This window comes from Pagrus pagrus (assembly GCF_965226575.1).
Source record: "Pagrus pagrus genome assembly, chromosome: 7".
NCBI classification, from domain to species: Eukaryota; Metazoa; Chordata; class Actinopteri; order Spariformes; family Sparidae; genus Pagrus; species Pagrus pagrus.
The window spans coordinates 4,464,148-4,488,695 of record NC_140191.1 but is presented as its reverse complement, the minus strand read 5'-3'; the positions used below and the strand labels follow the sequence as shown (position 1 = coordinate 4,488,695).

Sequence of the window (24,548 nt, the reverse complement as noted above, 5' to 3'; positions counted from 1 at the left end):
AAAACACAGTGTGAGTGCTTGCGGATCATTAAACAGCCAATAAAGCTAATAAAATGAGTGTAAAACATTGTGCATCTGCGTTTGAAACTTTTACCCAGGAAGATGCGAAGGCGGCCTCTTCACATTGTGACCACATGAGCTTTTTCCATGTGTGCCCAGAACATCGATGGTACCCATCTACCGAGCATCAGTGCCATCGGTAAAGATGTGGTGCCTTTGCAAAACTCAACAGATATCAAAAAACGATACGTACTCCAGCAGCGGCCGGTTCACCCTGCTGCCGTCTGCCAAGAGATACAGAAGTATCTGCAGCCGAACCGCCAGACTACAGAGCAGCTTCTTTCCCTAGAAAATAGCTTTACTTCAGTAGCATCAAGCGACTACAACTTGCATTCTGTCGTGCAACGCTGTGTTGCAGAATGACGAATAGATAACCGTTGAAACTATGAAAGGATGGAAAGAATCAGAGACAGAGAGGATCAAGACTTTCAGATGGTATCAAACTAGTTCCTAACAAGCCCGAATCAACGCCTCCATCTTAGATTTGTTCAGCCATTCAAACAGGTCCGTTGTGTGAAGTGGCAGAAAGTGAGACACTATCCTGTTTCCAGACCTTTGAATTGCTGCTGACATCTTATATTTTTCAGTAATCAAGGAAGTGAAACCAAGTGAAAAAAGGCAATTCAGTCAACGGGGCTGGTAGCACACCGAATGGCTACCAGGGGTAAAAATTAGGGATGGATGCTACTTTAAACGCAAGATCTGGAAGTAAAGACAGAATGAATGCTTGAGGTTTATAGTGTGACAACAGATGTTAGTATATGATCATAAAAGTGAGAGCAGAGAGAAAGAAAAAGATCCAAGCTGTAACCAAGAGGTCCCGGCCTCTGCTCCCGGGGCCCTGACCCGAGAGATCAAGTGAAAGGCGATAGCACGACTCAGTCTGCCACAGCAGTGACACGCAGACGAGCCGCTGAAGGAGACGACAGAAGCTGCCAATGGACATCCTTCATTCTCAACACCTGGTCGCTTCAGTCCTCATCAGCTGGACAGGACCAGTGTGGAGCTGAGGGCCCACGAGGGTGAGAAGACGGTGAATTACTTTGTCTGGTACCAGTGACAGCACAGTACATTACACCATTGACCGTGAGACTTGCAGGTATGTGGCCTTGGATGACAGTTACATGATGGATGAGATGGTTTCAGCTTCTTTTTGGAAGAAGGACAAAAAAACCACCAGAGGACTTGAAGCTCTTTCAATGATTAAATGTTCTTTTTAATCATATTTATAGTTTGTAAGCTGTGATTTTCTTTCTGTCTTTGATTGGAAAACAGCAGTCATCATCATCATCATCATCTTCATCATCATCATCATCAGAGAGTAGTTCAACAACAGTGCGCACACAACTCCTGCACCGAGCTTCAACAGCCACACTCAGTCTGCTCTTACCTGTTTGTGCGTGCATTGCGTGACCAAGTAAAAACACAACGCACGGCAGAAGTTTCAGAACCGTTTCAAGTCTCATCGTCCTGCAGCGACCAGCGCGAGACTCTGAAAACCAAAAGTGCGCTTTAACCGACAAAAGTCCTGTCGTGTGCTCGGAGCAACAGGAGCGCAGCCGTCCTGTCCGTGATCCGACACAGGACACAGTGAAGCAGGAGGGAGTCCTCGCTGGAGGGCTGGTGAAAGTCACTTGTGGAGTCTGGAGGACTGGAGGGCTGTCGGCTGATCCCAGACGCCGGACTGCTGCAGGCTGCAGCATCACAGTGTGTTAGGAGGGGCATCAGCGGTACACCTTCTCCTGACCCACACCTCCACACAGCTGCACACATCTGCCACTGGGCTGCACGAGGGTTTCCACTGGAGGAGACCTCAGATCAAACCCTTATTCTGAAAGTTCAACATGTCGTCCCAGCACAGAGCTGCAAATAAAGATTATCTACATCATCTATATATATGTTGATTTTCACTTTTCTTATTTAGCTATTGAAAAAATATATTATATAATATTTTGAGACACTTATAATAATATAATACTGTGAATGGAGCCATTCTACATATTAAGTACTTTTGCATATTTAGCTGATGATACTTCTGTACTTACTTTTACTTGTAATGGAGTATTTCTAGTAGAGTAAAGTACTTCTACTTTCATGTAGTGGAAATAATCACTGGACACTGGTCATTTTGTTTGCTGTCACTTCTAACACAAAAGCCATAACAGCCATAAACAACATGGCTGTTATGATCATTTCATTATTGATTAAGTAGCTTATTATTTTCACAATTAATCAGTTAATCACAATGAAATGTCACAAAAAGAAACCATGAAAAATAGCCTTTATAGTTTCTCAAAGTGTCTTCAAATCAGCTATGATTTCAGCTCAAACCAACAGGCTACTAAACAACAAGAAAGCAAAGTTAAGAACCTGGAATTTAATTTGAGCACTGAAATAACACAAAGAAGTCCATATTTGAAATTCTTGCCATTCAAAAGTCAAGTCAATAATTGATGATCCTAAAGGATTAGGATGTTCAAAGTTTAAAATGCAGGTTATAATGCATCTACAACAACTAACCTGGAAGGATCTGATCTACATGCTGAGAGGGAAATCATGGTGAAGCACCACAGACCTAAATGACTTCATTCATTTTGCTTGTTTTCTATGAAACCTTTACTAGACAGACATCAAAGATATCCACAATATTTGTCAGAACCTCATCAATCTGTTTAGTCTGGGCGCTCTGTTATTCAAACAAATGTAGCCTCTCAATCTGTCGGCACCAAAATTAGCTTTTCTTTCCGTTTCTAAAGGAGGAAAAACAGACTGTGGGTCTAATCATGGAAGATTGCTACTGGCCAGCCAGTGTTATTTCATTAGTCACCACTCCAAACCACTAAAACAGATGTCCCACATGCTGCATCTTTCAGGGAAACAGCCACAGCCAAAGAGTGGGATTTTGGATAAGCCAGATATCACATTCACCACTTTTCCAAACTGCTCGTTTTCCATTCTCACGCTTTAACTGCAGCCGTGCTACTCAGATATAAAGTTTCACTGGCAGGAGCTGAGAAGCTGGAACTGATCTCTTCAGAAGAGAAATAAGAGGCAGAGGAAGTGATGGCTCAATCCTCATTGTAAAAAAAAAACTGATTGTGGAGGTATTTTGGAAAAAACTAAGCTTTTGTTTTCAGTGGTTCATTCAGGGATAAAGAGCAGAAGAAGCATGGAACACAATGTTTGTTATTTTGGTTATTTTTATGCGACAAGGATGAGATGCTCTGATTCCTCCGAGTCGTCCTCAAGTACATAGTTTACATCAGTATACATTCGATCCCTCCTCTGTGGCTCTTCCTGAGGTTTCTTCCATTTATTACCTGCTAAAATGTCTTTTGTGGAGGTGTTTGTCCTTCAAATCGTACAGATTGTAAAGCCCACTGAGACCATGTGATGCAGAATCCATTATTGATTAATCTGCAGATCATTTTGATTTCGTTTTACCTATAAATGCCCACCATAGTTTCCTGAAGCTGAAGGAAACATATTCAACAAGGGAACATAAGTCCCTTGTTTTGTTTGGCTTAAAGCACTCAACCCTAAGGTACTCAGTTTACATCGATGAATAACAGATACAAGTGGGAAATGCTCTGCCTGGCATTTTTGCTTGAAAGTGACTCAAACGCATTATTTATTGAGATGGTGGCCAAATAATTCATTCAGTTTAACAACAGTTTTCTATCTCTGAGCTGCTTTTGCAAGGAGGGATTAACTCTGGTGGAGAAGTGCAGGATCTACTGTTACAGACTGATGATTTTTCCAAGTATCAGCAGGAGGACTATTCTTTTTAAATAAAGTGGACAGTTAACATAAACCGTGAAGTTCCAATAAAGTCAGTAAGACAGTATTCGGTGATTAACGATGAATAAGCCTTTGGACGATTATTCCTGCAGGTCCAGTGAGAACCAATGGGAAGCTGACAGCTGTGCAGGTCGTAGATTGCTCCAGTCTTCTCCCAGTGCAACATGGAGGTGCCTGACTGTCTTGTTGAGACGCTCGTCTGTTTGACTCCCAGGCGGAGGAGGGATATAACCCCTCCCTCGTAAATCTCCTGGACCATCGACCTGCTCAGAGCCTGGAATAGCCATCAGGTAAAAAACCTACTTTCTTCCCGTCTGCTCATGCTTCGTCTTACACAACCAGAAATTAAATCTCCATCGGACCTCCTGGATGGAAAACATGAATCTATGTCAAGTAAACACATGTACACAACTTGTATTAGTTTGTAGCTTTCATGTTAAATCAAGGGAGCAAAGAAGTGGTGAACAAATGGGGATAATTGCCTTGTTTGAGGAATGAAATTGCACACAAGCTCATTTTGTGTAATTTTCTCTCATTATAATCAGCTCTGGGAGAAACTGCAGAATTGCAGTGTCCCCTGGGAATTGCAATATCAGCTAAATGATGCAGGGAATGCAAACTGTATATAATTACCTTAACCTGACAGGAAAACGATGTCAAGTGGACTGAAGGCGAACACAAGCAGAGCAGGAAAGCACAGGAAAATGATTTAAGCGCTGATAAATCAGTCCCAAACTTGAGTCCAAAACCACGCTCTGAAGATCCAAACATGACCACACTTTCTGGGTTTTACCTCTGTCTTCCTCACTCTCCATCACCTGCATGAAAACAAAAAAACATCAGTTGAAATGAATAATTCAGCACCTGTACACGAATAAATCAGCACTCTTATTTACAGCCCACCTGAGGCTGCTCATATGCAGTAAAGGGTGAAAGTGCTTATGTAGTAAACAAGCACATTGGGATGATGGTGCTTCCCTACCGCCTTTGTTGGGCCCCTGTGGAGAAGATTTGAGCGACACCATGTAATGATTCCTCAGCTTGTGTCTTGGCTAAAATGTGCATGATGTTTTGGCAAACAGTGGAGGAAGAAGTGCTCAAGATGCAAGAGAAACTTGCTATCTAGTGAACTTGCCCATGTTTCCACCTGTCTTGAGCAGAACCATTGTAATCAATAATGTGTAATCAGCGGAGAACCCCACACAATGCACAATGACCTGTATAACATGACACTTCAGGTCCAGGAAAAGCTATGTTTTGGTTGCTGCTGGGAACAAACTTTTCTTGGTTGAAATTCTCAGAACGGTTCAGAATTAGGTGCAAAAATCTAAATGGATCCTGTTCGATGTTGGTGGAGAGGGGGCCACAGTTTCCCAATGCAAGTAACAGTCCTGCATATAATATTGTCCTCAGATAAAAGAACACAAATTATAAATCAGTTAAATGAACAATACATTAAATGAATTTAAACTACTCATTGTGAAGAGGAACAGAGGTAGTTATGCTGTTTGGATTCACTTCCTTTCAGATCTGCTTTTTTCATATTCTTATTTTTGGGTTTCTGATGTCTTTATCAGATACAGTGCAGTAAAGAGCTGGCAGGAAATAAGTGGAAATGACCACCAGGATTCTCTGCCTCTGACATTAGAAAAGAAGACGGGGAGGAAAAGAAAGAAAGAAAGAAAGAAAGAAAGAAAGAAAGAAAGAAAGTGGCTGAACTTTGAACATTAAATTACAATGTCAGCATATGACATGATCACAATGACAAGCTGATATTAGCAGCTATAAATATACCATGTTCATCATCTTAATTGCTAACATTTTCTCATAAGCCAAAAACAAGTTATTAAAATTCATCCTGAGGGGAAAGTTAAGGTCTGAACCAAATGTCAGGGCAAAATCCTCCACTAAAAACAACAAATGTCAACCTCATGGTGGCACCAAACGCACCCACCATGATGTTACCCACTGGTTTAGGAGATACCATTTTGAAGCCTCTAGTTTGGCATTACAGCCATTGTCATCTTGTTTTTTTGGAGCCAGAAGTGACCATATTTGGACGATAAGGTGGAGCTGGGTAGGAGATCCTATTTGGATCTGACTAAGAACCCAAGAACGTACCATGGTGTCAACTTGTCTATCAAAAGAAAGCCAAGCCTTCTAACATACCCTGCTTTATCGTCTTTTTTACTCCAAATGGGAACGTAATTAAAAAATTAGACCATTAGAAAGAACACACCGTTAAGATACTTCCGCATTGGCTTCACTTTTCAGACACATCTTCTGTATTTTACACAGGTAATGGGTTGATTTCAGATACCTGGGTTGCTTTGTTTTCCACATCTGGAGAGCAGAAACACATCAGAACTGCTGAGTGTGGGTTTGTTTTGTGCTGCAGAAGGAGCTGCTTTGTGTTTAGTTACTGTAGAGGACAAAATGTGACCTCTGAGCAGCTGGGTCATGACACAATCTATTCCTGCTTCAACCCCCGACATCCAGCCTCCCATCACATGCCCCAGCCCAGACTGCCTGCTCAACACTCTGAAGCAACAATGCAAACAATGTCTATACAGTCTCTAATCCAGTAACAGACTAAATCCCCAAATCCTGTCAGAGTGAAACAGAGCCGAAGACTGGGACAACAGTCATGAAAGAAGTTATAGGTGACATCTTAATCTTAAAAAGTTACAGAAACTAAAACATTGATGGTAAGCTCATCTCTTTTTAAATGATACTCTGGAAATAGGTAATCGCTGATGGGACCTCAAGTGTATGTAGGAGTTAAGGGAAGAGGCGTACTGTAAGGGTAAAAACAAAAAGGCACATCATCATAAAATCACTTCAAAATGACAAATATGGAAGTTTGTGATGTACGACATTTCATGATTTATCACATTTAATTGATTTACAGTATCCCCCCTCTGAGCTGAAGAGACGGTAAAGAGGAAAGGGAAGGAAGTGCTTTTGATCTGAAAACTCTCTAAAACCCGCTGTTGCCTCAGTGACAGTGTTCAAACAACAGTAAAAACAGATGGAGGTCATTCAGACACTGGAAGGGAATATAAGAAAGTCAAAAAATGTAGTATTAGTTTCCTCAGCCCAGTCTTTGATTCCCCGTTTCAGCTGGTTTCAATTTCCTTCAACAGTTACGGAGACATAACTTAACATCTCCTGTGGTACAGCGTAATTTATCTCTGGTACTTTTTATTAGTGTTCAAACAATTAGGCTCCATCATGCTGTCAGAGTGACATGGAGACGTCAACCTCAGCAACTCGGGGCTGTCACGTCTGACAAAAGGCTCCTGTAATTGTTTCAGCTGAGCCACTGATTGCACTGTGGCTGTAAATGTCACTGGATACAATGAGAGGAGGTTTTCAGACACAGAGCTGAGGGGCCAGAGGTCGAGGGGAGCCTCTGAAGGCGGCAGCTCCTGGTTTAAACAGGGGCAGCGAGGTCAGCTCCTTCACAGGCGCTGTTTGGTCTCAGCTCGGGTTTCCTGTTGCCTTTGCTCCCCTTGTGTCAGCTGTTCGAGTCGGTACGAACAAAGTAACTGCTGCAACAACTGTCTGGAAAAACTGTGCTGCATACAGATCAGTGTTTACACAAGGGGAGCTCCGCTGCTTACTGTCTGGCTCCTGTAAATCACGGCGATGACCTCTGATGTTGCAGTCTTTCTACTATAACGATCCCTCACAGCACCTTTGAACCAATACACTGAATGAGAGCCTGTTTATATCTGCAATAACGATCACAAAGTGGACAAAGACAATGTCTCTCAGTTCAGACCTGGCATTAGAAAGCATCTCTCAACATTCGCCCCAAGTGACCACACTTAAATAATTAAGAATTTGTCGTTGACAGCATTTGACAAGATTTGACAAGTTTCTCTTAACTCACAAATTTGAGTGTTTCTTTTAGAGAAAGTGTGAGGCAGTTAAAGAAGTATTGATTGTTTTTTCGACAGCTTAAGGGCAGATAAACAAGCTGTAAACACAACATAAACATATTATCACCTTGTAGGTAACATGGCAGACATGCTACCCAACATCAACATTCATGTGGAGAAATATTTCTGACAACCTGATAAATGTAATTTCACTCTCCTTTTGGCTCTGATATGGTCTCTACCAGCTTCTAAGGAAAATATCCATCATGGCTAAATGTTCCACGGTCTTCGCCTGCTTGTCGCTAACTTTGTCTACTTTTCGGGGTGTTTTGAAAACAGTGAATGAACGGGTGCTTATGAGAGAGAAGTTAGAGTCAGTCTACCTTTATGCTACAAGCTCCTTTCCAGACTGATTTCCTGACTTTGCTTGCAGGTTTAGTCAGTAAAATCTCTTATGTCACGATGGTAGACATTAAACAGCTCTCTCTTCCAGGGTGATCGCAGCTTGGATCTGGAAGAAGCATCATCTCTGCATGCCAAGTCCTGGCCTTCCTCTGGAAACTCTGTACATACTGTTCACATTTATGATGCTGGTTAAGTACCTCATACAGTTCTTTCAGATTCACATGACCAACCTCCAACCTTTATTCCTCCCAGTCTACATGACGGCCTGTTCACCTCTCACTATGGACTGAATCCTACTCTCTTTGCCATCTCTTAATCTCTCTACCTGAGTTTGAACTTAAAACCCAGAGCATAGAGAAGGACATCACAGTGGAGTTAACTGTCTTCTGTTATAAGAATTAAAGTAGCACTTCATACCATCGGTGTTTGAGCTGTTCTCTGACTGCCACCATCTGAATAATATGCTGCCATCTAGTGGAATCATCCTGACATTACAAATCCAGACACAATTGTATCTGTGACTTGTGAGGACATTAAAAAGAGTTACACTGGTGTAAATCAACTACAGTACATCCTCAAGTTGAGGTACTTGTACATTACTTGAGTACTCTTCTACTGCTGCTACATGCCTTAACCAGACGCTTACAGCTTTGTCTACAGGGTGAAAACTAAACAAACTCCCAGAAAACTTACTGTTGAAAGGTGCAAGTTTATATAAATAAACCTGCCTTGTCTTGCCAATGTGCAACTTTAACTGTAACTACAAATCGAGTCCTAATTTTGTGGTATCAAATGGACTGGTACAGTAAAAAGATTTCCAAGATGCCGTGATTTCTATTCAGAGGGCACTTTGTTTGCTCTGTTGCTAAGTCCCTGTTTTTGTTGAATGTCCTCCCGAGCTCTGCCCACTTAATTCTTTTTGTTAAGAAGACTAAAGGCGCTCGTTACCAAGCAGCACTTTTTATGTGTTGTGTCTGTAATCAACCTTTGTGCCACTGTCTGCACCTTCCTCCTGGAGCTATCGCTGTGTTCCTGATATAAGAACAAACAAGTTAAAACTCTGTGGATGTAAACTCTATAGAAGTGACATGTCAGGACATATCTCCAGGAAATTCAAGGTAAGCCAATATCTTAGTTGTCAGGATGGCTCCATATAGCTTATTGCAGCCACTGTCCTCAGTCTGCTTCGAGGAAAAAATCAAATTCTCTGCAAGTCAGTCGCTTTCTTTTGAGAGAAGCAAATGGTTCACAGTCCTGCAGACTGAGAGTCAAAGCGACGTGTGGAGCATCAAGCCACCAGATTTCTCTCTGCAGCTGTACAGATCTCTGTCAGATCCTCAAAAGAAAGAAAGAAATACACATTCAAATCCAGTTGTACTGCAAAATAGTGAAACAAAGAGGAGAACTGGAGTACTTCTACCAAAGATTTTACATGAGAGCTACCAAAGGGAAAATCCTCCAAAGTTCATCACGTCGTTCAAGCCTCCTGATGATCTGGAATCTGAGCTGATGTTTGTCAAGACGGGGAAGTTCCCTTCTGGGTCTTACAAGAACCCCAAACCACATGACTTCAGACAGGTACGGCTCTGTGAACAGAAATAAATACATGCTTTATACCTTCTTCTGTATGTTTCTCATGTGTATTTTGAACAAAACATGTTGATAAACACAGACTGAATACTAGAAAGGCAAACATTATCACACTCATCTTACCTTGGAGAGCAGCGCCCATCTCTGTCCTTTGTAATGTTTGATTTTACCACAAGGTGGCGATAAACACAAAAGTAAAAAACCTTTGACTTTTATCACTTATTTCAGCTTAATGAAGACATTCCAGACATTGTTACTACATATGAGAGAGATCCTGGTAACCTGAATTTTAAATTAAAGCACTTGGACATCAGTAAGTGGATCAACTTTTTCAATCATTCTCTGAGTTATGTTTGGATGAAACTTTGTCTTAGAATTTGACATTATAAATGTTTTCATTTTGCTTCCAAACTCCAAAAACATTCATTGTGTTAGTGTCTAACAAGACTTGTTTCAGGAGGGCAGATCATCGTATAAAAGCCTGCTCCCCTACATTTTTAAATAGTGTTGTAATCACAGATGACTAAATGAATGACTGTATTTTTTCTTACAGTTCGGACCTCTAGATCTGAGTCAGACTGTTCAAGACACACCAAGACAAGGATGGACACTTTTAGACCTGCAGAGCCCAAATGGGATGCGAGACTCATCCTCCCTCAGCCAACCTGGCCTCCAGAATCAGCCTCCTACACCGTCAGTGGCATTTTGCCTTTGTGCTACTTTTACCCACAAAACATATGATGAGTTTACAAAAAATTATGCATTGCTTTGGATTGAACCGCCAATTTATATATATAAAGTAATGAAAAACAACAGTCAAGTACCGCTAACATTAATAATAATGATCCATTAACAATGAATACTTTTATATTTGAAACTTGAAGTACATTGTTTTGCTAATACTTTAACTTAATTTTGAATGCAGGAGTTTGGTGTTGTTGCTACTTTTACTTCTTCTGTTTCTGATAGCATTACATGTCATCACAGTATAATGTGGTCAGAGATGTTAGTCGTCCTAACAGAGGGTAGTATTAATCTATTTTAATACATTGGATTGACAATGAATGTCTCTTTCACAGAGACACCGACGAAGAAGAGGAGCGTACAGCGCATTCTTGGATCGCGTGGAGGAGAAACTTTCAAGATCGTGGAAAAATAGATCATGACTGTCTCTTCTTATATTCATCTTTGAAAACGATTTTTACATGCGCATGCTTGACTTTCTTAAAATGGTGTAATGTGTAAAAGTAAATTGGAATAAAACTGACATGAAATTCCAATGAACAAACTGATGTTTAACACGTCAACTAAAAAGGACTGAATAAATCTGACATTCAAAGATTCTTATCGCTCTGATCTTATGGCAGAAGACACGCAGTGACTGTGGTGTCATGAAGGTCATCCCACCACTTTATGGAGCCCACTGGTCCGCTGACAGCTGCTCATTCGGTACTCCAGGAATGATAAACATGTGAAGCCTGCACATGTTTGGAGCATATCTGAGAGAGCTGCACATATGTGTTTCATGTGTCATCTGTGACTCTGTGCTTAACTCGCAGACTAAATATAAAATGAAACGAATATCTGTCACTGCATTGAGCCACGTGACCCGCAGGCAGGCTGCCATGTGTTTTTCTAAGCTTATTGCAGCATGGCTAATAAATGTTCTGTTTACTAGTGTCATTGTGCTTTACAGCGCTGCGCAAAAGTCTTGTGGCAGTTGGGGAAAACTCAAAACTCAAAATGTAGCCAAAGTAATACAGAAAATCCTGTGAACACAATAAGTTTCAGCCAAGTCTGCTTTACAAAGGAAGCTATAAGACATTAGCACTTGACATAGCAACCACGAAAAAACATGTTTAGCATATCAGTCATACATTAAACTGACATTATCAGCGCAGGTTTGAGCTGTTTTAGCTTTTTTGTTACTTTCCAGTCATTGTCAGTGATTTTAAGAGTGGTCATGTTCCAATATGACTTAAAATGGACCATAGTTCTATGCAACTTGGTTTATTAGCTGCAAAGCGTAAATATACACTAGTGAGTATTTGAATCTAGGTGCTGTATCGTGGGCTCCTTCAGTTCCAACTAACTGGAGAGGAGTTGTCAGGTTTTTATCAGTATCACACAGAGTTTAAAAGCCAACTCCTCTCCAGTTAGTTGGAACTGAAGGAGCCTCTTGGATGAGAGGTGAAACGTCTTCACGAAACTGGAACAAGTCCAGTCGCCCACGATACAGCACCTAGATTTACCATGACCTGGATAACTGAGAACCTTCATCAACATAGTGAGAAGATGAGATGATGTTCGGCGTGATGACGTTTAATGTCCATGTAAACTTCTGTAGTCTCATTTGTTAGCCACTTGTTAGCAACCGCTGTTTTTAACGGCATGTAAGCGCCTTACAATTAAATTGCAGGACATTTAATGATGTTTTTTATAGCGTAGAACAAACCGAAAAATCAATTAAAAAAGCTCATAGACCTCGAGGCAACCAGATGTGCAAAACTGCTAATTGATTTCCTGGTTTTATGACTACAGACTACACCACTCTATTAACGGCTGTGCATACTCTCTCTGAAATAAAGTCCGATGGTGGACGTCTATCAGGGGAGGGACTTGTATCATTGTTTGTTTTATATGTATTTTGGCTGTTTGTATAAACAGGCATCGCAAATGCAAAGAAAAGCCTTATTTTGTCATTTTGTATCGGTGGCCTTCTTTAGGTGTCTACGTCTTCCACCACTGGCCTCCATTTTGTGTCATATTCTCATGTCTCCATGTGAAAATAAACAAAATCAAACAAACGACTGTGACCTTAAATACTTCAAACAAAAACAGAGGCAGCTTATGTAAGAGAGAGAGGGCCCGACTGGTTTGTCTGTTTATCTCTCATGCATGATGGGCTGCAGTCAGCGTGCTGCTCTTCCTGCCTTCTGACCAATCAGTTCAAAGAAAAACACACGGGTGGACGGGGCGGTGCTTCACACACACACACACACACACTCTCTCTCTCTTTGTGTGTCCATCTCTCTCTCTCACACACACACGGTCAGAAAAGGGAAAGCACGCTGACTCGCCGAGCTGAATCAATGGTAAGTCAAAACCTTACTTTTAACGGTTGCTAACGTTTGCTAACGGCTGCTAGCTTACTCTGAAGCATCCCCGGAGTGTTTCTATGCCATCTGAACGTCCGTTTATTGTTTATTTTGGGCTAAAAAAAACACCGAGAGTGATAACGAAGCCTCACATCGTAGACTAGCCTACATGTGTAGTGCTAGAAAACGCATTTAAAAATGTGTTTTGCGCTCCTGGACGACATTTTCTGCACCTCGATGCCAGCCAGAGTTCGTATTAACGTCAATAGAACGTAAAAAGTCGCGTTACGTTGTCTGGACAAAGTTTAAAACATATTAATATCCAACTTTTAAATGAAATGTACCTTTTGTTGCCTCTCCAGTCGTTTTTCATAAATTAAATTAGCTTCACACACGTCGTCAACAACCTGTCGCGGCTCAATAACCTTAAAATATTGATGTTAAAAGTGCGACGGTGCGACGGACAGACGGAGCAACAGGTGATCCTGGTTCCCGGGCAGAGGGCGTGATTGACGGCCGTGTCGGCCAATCAGCTGAGAGCGAACGGAGCGCGAGCACCAATCGCGTCCGCCCGCAGTGTTCGTGTGGGCGTTGATCCAGACTGACAGCAGTGTCATCAGCGGTAGATCCACACTGGGACACAGAGGACAGACAGGGAGGGTGTCTCCGCTCCTGGCGAAGGATTTTCCGTCGTTTGTTGTCGATATTCGAGCAGGAAATACACCGTGAGCTGACTCCCAGGTAGTGTAGAGGCTGAGAAGGACCGTGTCTCTGTTTAAAAGAGGATTTAAAATGAGTGTTTTCGCCTCAGATGGCTCAGACTGGTAGGTAGCCGATTTTGGAGTGGTCATAAAAATGCATGTGCTTACCTGCCGTGTACATTCCTGTCAGCCCACCGTGTAGATGTCGCAACCTTATTTCCAGGTAAAAAACAGAGTCATTGTATACGACACTATATTTTTATTGTAATATAATACTATATAATACTAAAATTACAGTGAAACACAGCAGAACTAGCAACAGGCCCCTGTAGGAATGTCACAGTGATATCAAATGAGATGATTAGATTAAACATAGCAGAATAAAATGGCTGGAAACTCCTTGTTATGTGATTTTAAGCATGAGATGAAGGACATTTAAGCATTTTTCTGTCACTGTAATGTGGATATTGTTTTGGCTTTGTTACAGCTGAGTGATTGTAATGACATTGTGAAAGCAGACTAGGTGTAGTATGATGGTCAAAAGTCTTCTTGGTCATCAAGGGTGTTTTTATAATAGGCAATGCATTATTGTGGACTTTGACTGAGTGTTGAACATTCATACTCACATTTTAGGGCGGGGAAGTGTATCGATATGATATGGTTATCATGATATGGACGTCGAATTAGATTTTGGATAATGTTATATCGTGAAATGGCATAAGTATTGTCTTTTATTCTTGTCTTGTCTATTCTATCTTGTATTTTCTGATCTTATCAAACTTACCTTTAACCACTTATTCAGTATATCCACCATACTGATGATTATTTATCAAGAATATCATTTTGTTAATTAAATATATATAGCCTAAAAGAATGGCAGTATCATTTCAAGGCCATATCACCAACTCTATCCCATTTTCTATCAACAATAATACCTGTTTTTCAGAAAATCTTTACATGTCACCATATTTTCAATCTCAACATATTTAGTTCAAGTTGCGATGTTTATTTTTTTGCATGCTGATGCAATCATCAGCGTTTATCGCTGCTTGCTTGCCATTGCAGATTGGGGGATAGTGACAACCTTTACATTACACATAGTAATGTCATCCAGTGTTATTATTGTAAAGAATGCAGCTTTAAAGTTTGACTTATAAAAGAGAACATAATGAATCCTCCCTTTATAAGTTGGAAATTGGACCCTTACTAGAATGGAAACACTCTAGTCTTACTTGGGTTGGTATGCCCAGTAGCTAATGGTGGCTAATGCTAGCAAACTTGAGATAGTAGTTGTTATGTTACTCAGTTTGTTGACTTTGTACCTCTTCTCTACTGGAACTTCTGTTTTACTACATATAGAGATCAGCTAATGATAAGATCTTTAAAGCAACAAACTCAGGGGAATCTTGGGAAATATAATGTGCTATTTAGGCCTGGAATTAACAATTAGTTTCTTTGTTATTTACTCTGTGGATTATTTTCTCGATCAGTTGATTAGTTATTTGGTCCTGAAAATAAAATAGCAAAATATGTTGATGAGTGTGTCCTAAAGCCCAAGATGACATCTTTTAAATGTCTTGTTTTGTCTGAAACCCAATGGTTTTCAGTTTCCTGTTATAGGACTAATTACAATGTTTGTTTACCATAAGTAAAAAACCCTGCATGGTGCACTTGCTTACATACAATTTAATGGCCCTTTTCATGATATTACTTTAAAGAGTATACATCTTATTCATCTAAAATACGTTTGATTCTTTCACATCTTATTAGTAACACTTGTTTTCTTAAAGTTAGGTTGAAGAGCTAATTTTTCTGTTGGCTGTACTCCAAACTAGCAGCAAGTCTGAGATGTTGCTGTTGTGTAGATATTAAAGACGCTAACAAAGCAACACATTACAAAAAATAAGATCAATAGAAAATGTCAGTTAGGTCAGACCACCGTGTTCAATTATATATCGAAAATGTTACTGCTGCGGCCGAAAAAGACAACAGAAATGAAAAAGTTTGGCAATTTTACATATGAACCACTAGCTGTGAACCTAGGAGTGACTGTTGTTGTTAGAGTGTTGTCACTGTCATCATGTTGTTGTCAAACCATTCAATCGATTATCAAAATAGTTGACAAATAGTCATTGCAGCTGTGGTGCCATTATCCTGCAATCATACTTGTGGCTGCAGTGGCTGGTCACTTAAAGTTACATAGTCTCACTTTAAGTGTTACTGCTTATTAAACCTGTGTTTCACCCCCAATAACGTGCAGTATGCTTTCAGGTAATTGCTGCAGTCATTCTGGAATATCAGCAGCTCTGAGGATTATTGCTGGACTGGTGGATCAAATCTCTCGCGTCACCAAGCCTTCCCCATGAGGAAAGATGGGGAACGGATTGTCAGAGCAACCTAGCTTCATCTCAAGCATCCCGTTCTTCCAGTCGTTCCACATCGCCATCCTTGGGCTGGACTCCGCAGGGAAGACCACCGTTCTGTACAGACTGCAGTTCAATGAGTTTGTGAACACTGTGCCCACCAAAGGTTTCAATGCCGAGAAGGTCAAACTGTCTCTGGGAGGACACAGGACAGGGACGTTCCACTTCTGGGATGTAGGTGGCCAGGAGAAGCTTCGCCCCCTGTGGAAGTCGTACACGCGATGCACGGACGGCATCATATTTGTTGTGGACTCTGTGGATGCGGAGCGCATGGAGGAGGCCAAAACAGAGCTCCATAAAATTGCCAAAACCTCTGAAAATCAGGGGGTGCCCCTGCTGGTGGTAGCCAACAAACAGGACTTGAGGCACTCTTTGGGGCTTGCTGAAATTGAGAAACTACTGGCGCTGAAAGAACTGGGCCCTGCAACTCCATGGCACCTGCAGCCAGCCTGCGCTATCATAGGAGACGGGCTCAGGGAGGGCCTGGAGAGACTCCACGACATGATCCTGAAAAGGAGAAAGGCGCTCCGGCAGCAGAAGAAAAAGAGATAAACTTTGACACGAGAAAGACTTGTCTGCTGTTATATGTGAAGGAAACAAAGGATTTTTCTCCTGGGTGGAAAGAGGCATCCACTGCAGGTCCAGGTTCAACATACTGAGTTTTATCAGTCCAGAATTAAGAATTAGGATTCCCGGTCTTGTGATGATGCTGTTGATCAGGAAGTGACACATAAAGGAACACAGTATGAAGATGAGAAAGTTTCAGAGATGTGTGGATATAAAGAGTTTAAATGGATTAAAAAGCACTGAGGGTTTGGGGTGTGGAAGGGTGATAGAAGTTAAGGATGCTGTATGTTTCATGAATGGGCAATGGCTGTTCCAAACGATATTACCAAAAAATAATCTAAGAAAATGGCTTTTAACTAGTTGAAGAGTTATTTGGTAAATGATGGAACATTGTTACACCAGAGGGGATATGAAATATACATCAGTTTTATTTCACTGTTTTATATGTTAATTTTGTTAATTTTCTACACTGGATTTCCTTTGTTAAAGAAAAGTATTATCATGCATTATCGCATTATACCGATTTGTTTGCTGGCTTATATTGCTCTCTTTTAAAAAGCACTTTAGATTATCACTTCGTATGAAGTTTACAGTTTTTAAATAGAGCGTACTGTGTTGGATTTCACAGAAATGTTTGGGCAAAATACAACAGATGCTACTGTAGTTGGTCCACATTGGCCACATTGTCATTAGACAGGATATGCGTTGTGTTTTGCTTAATAAAAGATATTTAGAGCAACGTTGACTGTGGTATGGAGGGTATTATTACGTTCACTTTGTTATTCAGGAGCTTGTATTTAAAAAGCAGGTACTTGAAAGGTGTTCAGAAGTGTAACCATCAATTAATTTGGCTGATAGCAGGGTTGAGGTTTGAAGCTTGTTTGAATCCAGAGAGAGGGGTGATTATTGAAAAAAGGCATTATGTGAAAACATCTGTCAATGTGCCCTTTAGCAAGGCACTAAATCACCAGTTCCCCCAGTGGAGCTGCTGAATAGCTGTGTGTGATGTGATGCAAGGAAAAGCAAAATATATGCTCAGTCAGCAGACTCTCTCATTATCACTGGAAAAAAAAAATCCTTGGTTTTGTTCCCAGCAGCTTGCATAATGATTGTGTTGACACAGGAACACACCCAAAACCTGAAAGTCCATTTAATGATTGTGCGCACATCAATGAAGCCTTATACGAACAACCCAAGAACTTTCCAATGCTCTCTGCAGTAAAAAAATCTTAAAGGTACAGTTCACCCAAAAATGAATATTCAGGCATTGTCAGTGTTGCAGCATTCTGATAAGCAATGGAAGTGGATGGAGACTTGTTTGAAAATGTAACAAAAACAACCCAATAAAACACAGAATCGCTAAATGTCCGGCCTGATACAAATCTCTGGAAGCCCTGAGATCCCAAATTAATTTGACAAGACGTTATTTACACCCTTTTTAAGCCGAAATCTTCACTAAGCTAAATGCGTTAGTCCCCATCTACTTCAGTTGTTAAGGAGAATGATGCAACACTTTTTCTGTGAGGCTCCAGAAATGTTTTGTGGACTACAAACAGTAGATAATGACTGAATTTAAATTTTTTGGCTGAACTGTTCCTTTAAATGTCTTTCAACCACTGGCAGCTGCAGAGTAAAGGGTAAAGCGATGCAGTGATGTGTGACAGAACAGACAGCCCATCCTCAGGACTTGAAAATGTTGTCAGGGCAGTCTGAGGCCAGACCCAGCACAACAGGCTGGGGCAGGAGACTGTGAAGCCAGGGGCACGGCTGAGTATTTTTGGACTGAGCTGGGCGGATATGCAGCCCTGTGTATTAACACCATTTGCTCCCTCATTCCTTTGAAACAATTAATGACTGTAAGCCCAACAGGCCGGTGCAGCAGCTGGGCTTTCTAAAATAACCGTGCGATGCAGATTGGTGCTTTGCACTGCTCACAGGCTGAATCACCAAACATCCCCATCATATAAATATGCGTTCCAGTTAAATGTGATAATTCTGACCTTCATGTGGGGTTTTGGTGCTGAATCTCAGGGGGTCTGTCGCATTTAGAAATAGAGAAACGTGTCCTTAGCACCAGTTTTCACACATTTGTATGACTTGAGGGCGAGAAGAGAATTCAATCAGACCAAGTACGAGCATGTGTACACATACCAGTTTACCCCAAAGTCAACTGTTCTGTCTGTTTTACACAATACCAATCCTAAGATAAGAAGCAACAGAAGTATTGCAGAGACACTAGTGAACAAATACTGATAAAATGTGCGTGCATGGTGTGGAGGTACTGTATGTATATAACACAGCCTGCAGAAGTTACATTGACTGACGGTGTGTTTATAATCCTAGTTTTAAGTGACTTAAGATGAGTCAGTGAATTCCTGTGATTAATTAAAATATTTCTCTGGCTTTGTCAGATCATTTAAAAGCCGAAGAACGTGGATTACGGTAAGAGAGTTGGGGAGGAATGACTCACAAGCGTGGTTGGCTGGATTTGAACTCAGAGTTTTGGTTGTCAGGACCCCAGAATGCCCCAATCTTTGTCAAATGTTGATGAATGATGTTTTTGTGCTGCAAAGCCCAGGTGCCTCTTCCCTACTTGTTGTTTGCCAAGAAAGGAAACTCAGAGGGCAGAAGGTATATTCACACTTTCCTGATTCAACTTCCTTTTCTCTGCAAGCCATGTCAGCTCTCAGTGTGTGTGTGTGTGTGTGTGTGTAAATCAATACATATGTCCAGCTCTCTCTCCTTGTATGGACTTGAGGCCATTTCCTTTGATCTGCTGAAGCACTCACCAGGGGATTACTGCTCAAATGGAAAAGCTTGTTAACCTGTCCTGTGCTTTATTTTTGCTGACTCAGTTTTAATACCCTATGGAGAGACTATAATAATCATTTTACTCGATCGTATACTGTATATAATATAATTGCATGTAGAAAGGGCTCTCCTCGGTCCAATCCTACACCTCCCGCCTTCATCCGTTCTTGTAAAGTCTTCAGTGAAAGGTGGATAAGCCTGAATAAATCTCTCATCCAGGGGCCATCCATTAACCCATTAACCTCAGATGGTGTGCCTGGCACGAAAGCGCTCCAGCCAACGTGGAATAAAAGCACACCGCTTCAGGAGCACGTCTTGTTTGGAGCAGCTCATCCATACAAGAATTTCCCTCCCATTATTGCCTTTATACTACACTGAGCCGTCTCAGCTGCTTCTCGCTGAGAGACGCCCAAGGCATGATTGGGTTTGGCAGTTATTTCCAGGTTGGGCAGCACGCAGCTGAGCATTGTACAAAATGTTCTGTGTGTTTTTTTTGGGAGAGGACGTGTAAAGCAATGAGATTTTTCTACAGCGTATGATAAAGCTGCAAACTGGGAGGAGCAGCTGGTGTGAGAGGGGTTTGTCCACACTGTAAATTCTCGTGTCAGACTTTAGTTTTAATGATAACCTCAGTGTTGCTCGACGCAGACACACCCGTGAAACACTCGGCATGGGAACACAAGTTCTCAAGGGGTCTCATGGGTAATTTAACAACACTATATATTTATGTTATATGCATCTGTCCTAATTATTTCGACTTAAATTCTCAGAAGTTACATTTTTTGCTCTCTCTATTTTGTTGCTGTAAACACTACAATACCCATGAGCCTCAGCCACTGTTGCCATGGTTGCCAGTTGCAAAAAAAAATTCAGAATGCATTGTTGCATTCAGGGAACAAAACACCACAGCACAGTCAGCGGCTCAGAATCTGTAATCGTTTCCACTCGATGATAACGATGCATGACAAAGAATTGTAAGCTGTTTGATTTTGTGACTTTTTCTGTCCTGTAGTTTTTAAAGCCAACATGTTTTTGTAGTGGTGATTCAAGCAGGAGAGTTTCATGTTCATCCAAGCGTTGGAAGTGCCAATTACCCAATATCGTCCATGGAAAAAAAAAAAATCAATGGGACTTTCGCTTCATGAACTGCCATGTTCACATTACATGTATTTGAGCGGATTTTCATGGGGGTGGTGGCCATGGCAGGGGTGTTACAGCTAGACGACAAGACTGCCAAGCCAGTGACTGGTGTTTGAGGCTGCGTTTTAACATTTGTAAGTGTTAAAACCACTCGATATGTTGAGGAGGGCAGGACATCTCATGTTTCTGGCAACAAAATTGTATTATTTTAAGCCAAAACATGATCTTTTCCTAAACACAGTTTTTTGTGTCTAAACCCAACCAGACCATGAGCACAGCATTGTCACAACATGAAAAGCGACCTCTAATGAACTTCTCTGTACACCAGAGGTTTTCAACCACTTTTTAAACCAAGGCACCTCTTCAATACATGCACATGCACCTTTTTCCATGGATATCTGACTTGTATGAAACACATGAAACTAACCACTCAAACAAAGCATGCTTGATGTAGCATGCCACTTATGAGACACAATATAATGGCTTATTAGAAAAGCACCCATAAAAAAACGTTAAGCAACAAAGCCAAATGTTGATGGGAACAAGCAGAAGTTGAACAATGTCGATCTGTGTCTAAAATGTAGCCAAAACCAAGTCTTTTCTCCATTTTCAAGGCTGTTCAAGGCCTTTTTATGTCCGTGTGAAAATCAAAAGCCAAATGAGTATCTATTATATCTATACTGGCAACTTTGAATGTGTCATTTCTAACAAAGATAAAACAGTGATTCATTTAGCATTCAGCAACATGATATCCAGATGAGTCTGAGGCACAGAGGAGTCAAGGCTAGAGCTAGTGTTGCTACAAGTGTGTAGATACTCAAAATGACAAATTACTTTGAAAAATGAAAACTAGAGCTTAAAGAGGAAGAATGGTGGGACTTTGTCTTTGCATGAGCTGAATCAAATGAAACTTTAAGGCTTGTCGCTTGGAAATAAGGTCAAAACAGGCAGGAGATAAACAGAGAAACCAAACATCAGCACATGAATGTGGCTGTATATTTTATGAGGCTGTGTGTAAATGCATGTTATGACCTTGAACACATCGTGAACACTGTCCTACTGCCTCCACACCACATGCACACTCAGACTTCTTTTGGCACGTGTTGATGTAGTGCTGTTGGGAGAAGGAGTTACATTTAAAAATGCAGACCATCAAGCTGTTTTTCTGCACGGCTCTGACACTGTAATGTTTGTGTCAAACTGCACGACTTCACTTTCCCATAAATCCACCTCCACAGGGTTCTCTTATTATTCTGCTGAGTTTAGAGATTTATCCCATTGTGTACTTAAAAAAGGGGACACTGCAATATATGCATACTCCTCGCCTGCTTATTATGCAAGGTTATCATGACGGGATTCATTTTTCTTCCCCCAGTCTATTGAGAGCGAGTGGCCTATTTACATGTGAATTCCTCCCGTAGCCCTGCAGCCTCGCTCAAAGTAGCGAACGGGGCCACCTGCAAGGGGAGAGGGGGGAGGAGGAGGAGGAAGAGGAGGGGGGAGACGCTGTTTGAGGAGCTAGAGAAGTGCACTCCTGTTTTCTTTGGTGCAGAGAAGAGAGGCTGGTTTCATTAATCCCCAGGATCCGTGGAGACAGAGAGTGAGCTGTGGCAATATGAACACAGGCAAAACAGATGTTTTTTATCACCTGAATGAAAAACTTCAAAGGGAATACTGAGACTGTGTCTGTTGGTTTAGTGATTTCATTTCCTGGCCTGAGAATAATAAATAAACAAATAGACGAGTTTATGTTAAAATGAAGAGCCCTTTTTTTCCACAAAACTCATTTTGATGCTACAAGCCTGTTAGCTTAGCTGTGTTTGTATTGTTTCACGAGCTAGCCTGTGTATGCTAACGCCTCAATTTATTTATATTCTTGTTCATGCAAACTATTTCAAGATAAAGCCACAATCAACAAGGTGCAATCAACAAACAAACAAACAAACAAACAAACAAACAAACAAGTTTTTATAATTTTTTTGGCAACTCACCAATGGAGCATTTTGGGTGTAACTGTAGCATATCAAAGCTGTTTTCTCTTATTCCAAAACATCCAGTAGATCCAATTCAGTAAAAAATGTAGTCCAAACCACTATTCCATGCATACATGGCAACAAAATAGCGCTCACAAATGCTTTTATTCGTCAAAAAAGTCCATTATTTAAAAGCAAAATGCCTTTAAACTGCAATACAGAGTTCCCTAAGATGGCTGCCGACCGCTGAACCATTGATTGACACTTCATTTGACCAGTTAGGAGCTTCTATGCCCACCCTGTGGCCTGCAACAGCCAACAAGTGATTTCATGGATAGGAGATCTCAGGAGACCTCTCTCCTGAGCTGCTTACACCAGCCTCTGGATGATTCATGCATCAAGTAGCAATGAGATTTTGTGAATATATAATTTAAATGTGTTTTAAAGCCCTGAGCTTGGAAATTATGCATGCTTATGTCATTTTATGTTATTTTCTCTTATCGCATAGGCTGATTTTTGTTTTGAATTGTTTTATATGCACAAAGTAAATAAGGAAATAAAGAGCCATGATATAGGGTTCGGCGTTTGAGGATAATTTTACATACATTTCCAGGAAAAGTAACAGCTAGCTTATCTGCTTTTCTTAATATGCTTTACGCAGAAGTTGGCCATGTGTGTGGAAGTAAGAAAGTTGAGATGAAGACTACTCGCAGTCCACAGCAGAGGCTTTTCTCCTTTATTGTGGTGCAGGGAATAAAATCCCCCCAAAAATCTAATTTCATGGCAGAGGTGAAAAGTGTATGAGAGACTTTACTCTTTTCCACTGAAGTAAGTAAGTAGGCAGGATTTGAACTTGTGCACATTTCTTCTCCATTACTTTTGGCTGGTATAAATCACTGCAACACAATAGCTGCCTTTGAGGAGCGGTTACCTGAATGCGTGTGACCACATCTGAAGGTTAAAAGTATTTATAGCTGTTCTCAACAGCCACACTCGAAGGTGGGGTGAGAAGCTGGCATCAGAGGGGAGTGAGATTCAGTAATCAGATTTGGATAAATGGACCGCACTTTTCACAAACTTCCCTCCGAGGTATTCATTGTAGGAAATATGATATCCTTGAACAACACAGAAGTCACAGGGAGGAGGCTGTAATGGGTCGCTGGGTGTACAAAATACAAAACTTTGTCACCAGATACGGCTGTTCATGTCCTACATCTGACAATGTGAGGCCACTAAAAGTCTCATGCTTGTAGTCAGCAGTAATTTAGGAGAAACACAGGATTGAAATGAAACATAGACTTTCATCTGCATACATTTCATATTTTTTTATATGAAGATGTGTTGACTAAACTATCCAATTCATGAAATGTGTGCTGTCAAACAGTGTTCTCTATTGCACACAAAGGAAAATGACAACCTGCACATCATCAGCAAAGTAATGAGTTCATTAGAAATAGGATGTTTCAGTCATGAAACTTCATCAGGCACTAAATCAAACTTTTCTTTTACTGAAGTTACACATACATCTGTTGGGTTGTATGGGCCACAGATTCATAAGATTTAGGATTTAAGAAGCTTTAAAAGTTAGAACTTAAACTTTTTACTTGCACTATATAGTGCAGAGAAAGATCTTCATTGACTGATATTTAAAGGCCTAAACAAACTAAATAAACAACAATCTCTTTGTTTTCATGACTGAATAAACTGAATAAACAAACATCTTTGAATTATTTTCCAAAACTGCATAGTGCCCCTTTAACAGATTGTGTCACACGTGTAAATCACCAAAACAAATGACTTATTGTGATGTGAATAATACGAATTGTAACCTGCACTGGAATCTGATAAATCAACCCAAAGCAGCCGTCACTGGGTCGGGATGCACGGCTAAATGCTACTTTATTAAAACGGGACAGAACTATCAGGCCTCACTGGTGTGCTGCAGCAGCGTTTCTCACCGTGTTCGGTGGACAGTGTTCATGCAGTGACATTCCTGGGCTCAGCCTGTGTGAAAGCCTCATTGTCGAGGTGATGATTGCTCTTTCACCTCTCAGTCTGCGTCTGAATGACTGTCGGCAGCCGGAATGGGAAT

The 24,548-nt window shown here is 41.0% G+C and overlaps 3 protein-coding genes across 12 annotated transcripts in view; 2 read left to right on the top strand and 1 right to left on the bottom strand.

The window, feature by feature from the left end:
- vwde (von Willebrand factor D and EGF domains) overlaps nucleotides 1-13,339 on the bottom strand; it is a 32,902-nt gene extending 19,563 nt beyond the window's left edge. The window contains exons 1-4 of one of the 7 annotated variants that reach the window (XM_084357195.1): nucleotides 13,186-13,339; nucleotides 9,867-9,892; nucleotides 9,597-9,739; nucleotides 4,495-4,679 (exon numbers count right to left, since the gene is read on the bottom strand). Coding sequence is in view for 1 of the 7 variants with exons in the window: in XM_084357190.1 (XP_084213316.1) it covers nucleotides 1,451-1,763 (313 nt within the window). In the remaining 6 variants the exon portion in view is untranslated. Of the gene's footprint in view, nucleotides 1-1,450; nucleotides 1,810-4,494; nucleotides 4,680-4,764; nucleotides 4,860-8,131; nucleotides 8,216-9,450; nucleotides 9,490-9,585; nucleotides 9,740-9,866; nucleotides 9,893-13,185 lie in introns of those variants that run through there. The other 6 variants (XM_084357194.1, XM_084357193.1, XM_084357191.1 and 3 more) reach the window with 6 other exon arrangements.
- Nucleotides 9,292-10,998, top strand: cUnh7orf78 (chromosome Un C7orf78 homolog). The gene is made up of 4 exons (XM_084357201.1): nucleotides 9,292-9,731; nucleotides 9,972-10,056; nucleotides 10,297-10,436; nucleotides 10,823-10,998. The coding sequence occupies exons 1-4, from the start codon at nucleotides 9,297-9,299 to the stop codon at nucleotides 10,907-10,909; spliced, it is 747 nt and encodes a 248-aa protein (XP_084213327.1). The 5' UTR covers nucleotides 9,292-9,296; the 3' UTR covers nucleotides 10,910-10,998.
- Nucleotides 12,607-17,275, top strand: arl4aa (ADP-ribosylation factor-like 4aa). 4 transcript variants are annotated; one of them, XM_084357205.1, is made up of 2 exons: nucleotides 12,607-12,838; nucleotides 15,814-17,275. In XM_084357205.1, exon 2 carries the CDS (start codon nucleotides 15,915-15,917, stop codon nucleotides 16,515-16,517), a length of 603 nt encoding a protein of 200 aa, XP_084213331.1. In that variant the 5' UTR covers nucleotides 12,607-12,838; nucleotides 15,814-15,914; the 3' UTR covers nucleotides 16,518-17,275. The 4 variants fall into 4 exon arrangements, with proteins under 4 accessions (XP_084213331.1, XP_084213332.1, XP_084213333.1 ...); XM_084357206.1 differs by lacking the exon at nucleotides 12,607-12,838 and adding an exon at nucleotides 13,486-13,582; XM_084357207.1 differs by lacking the exon at nucleotides 12,607-12,838 and adding an exon at nucleotides 13,580-13,665.
- The last annotated feature ends 7,273 nt before the right edge of the window (nucleotides 17,276-24,548 follow it).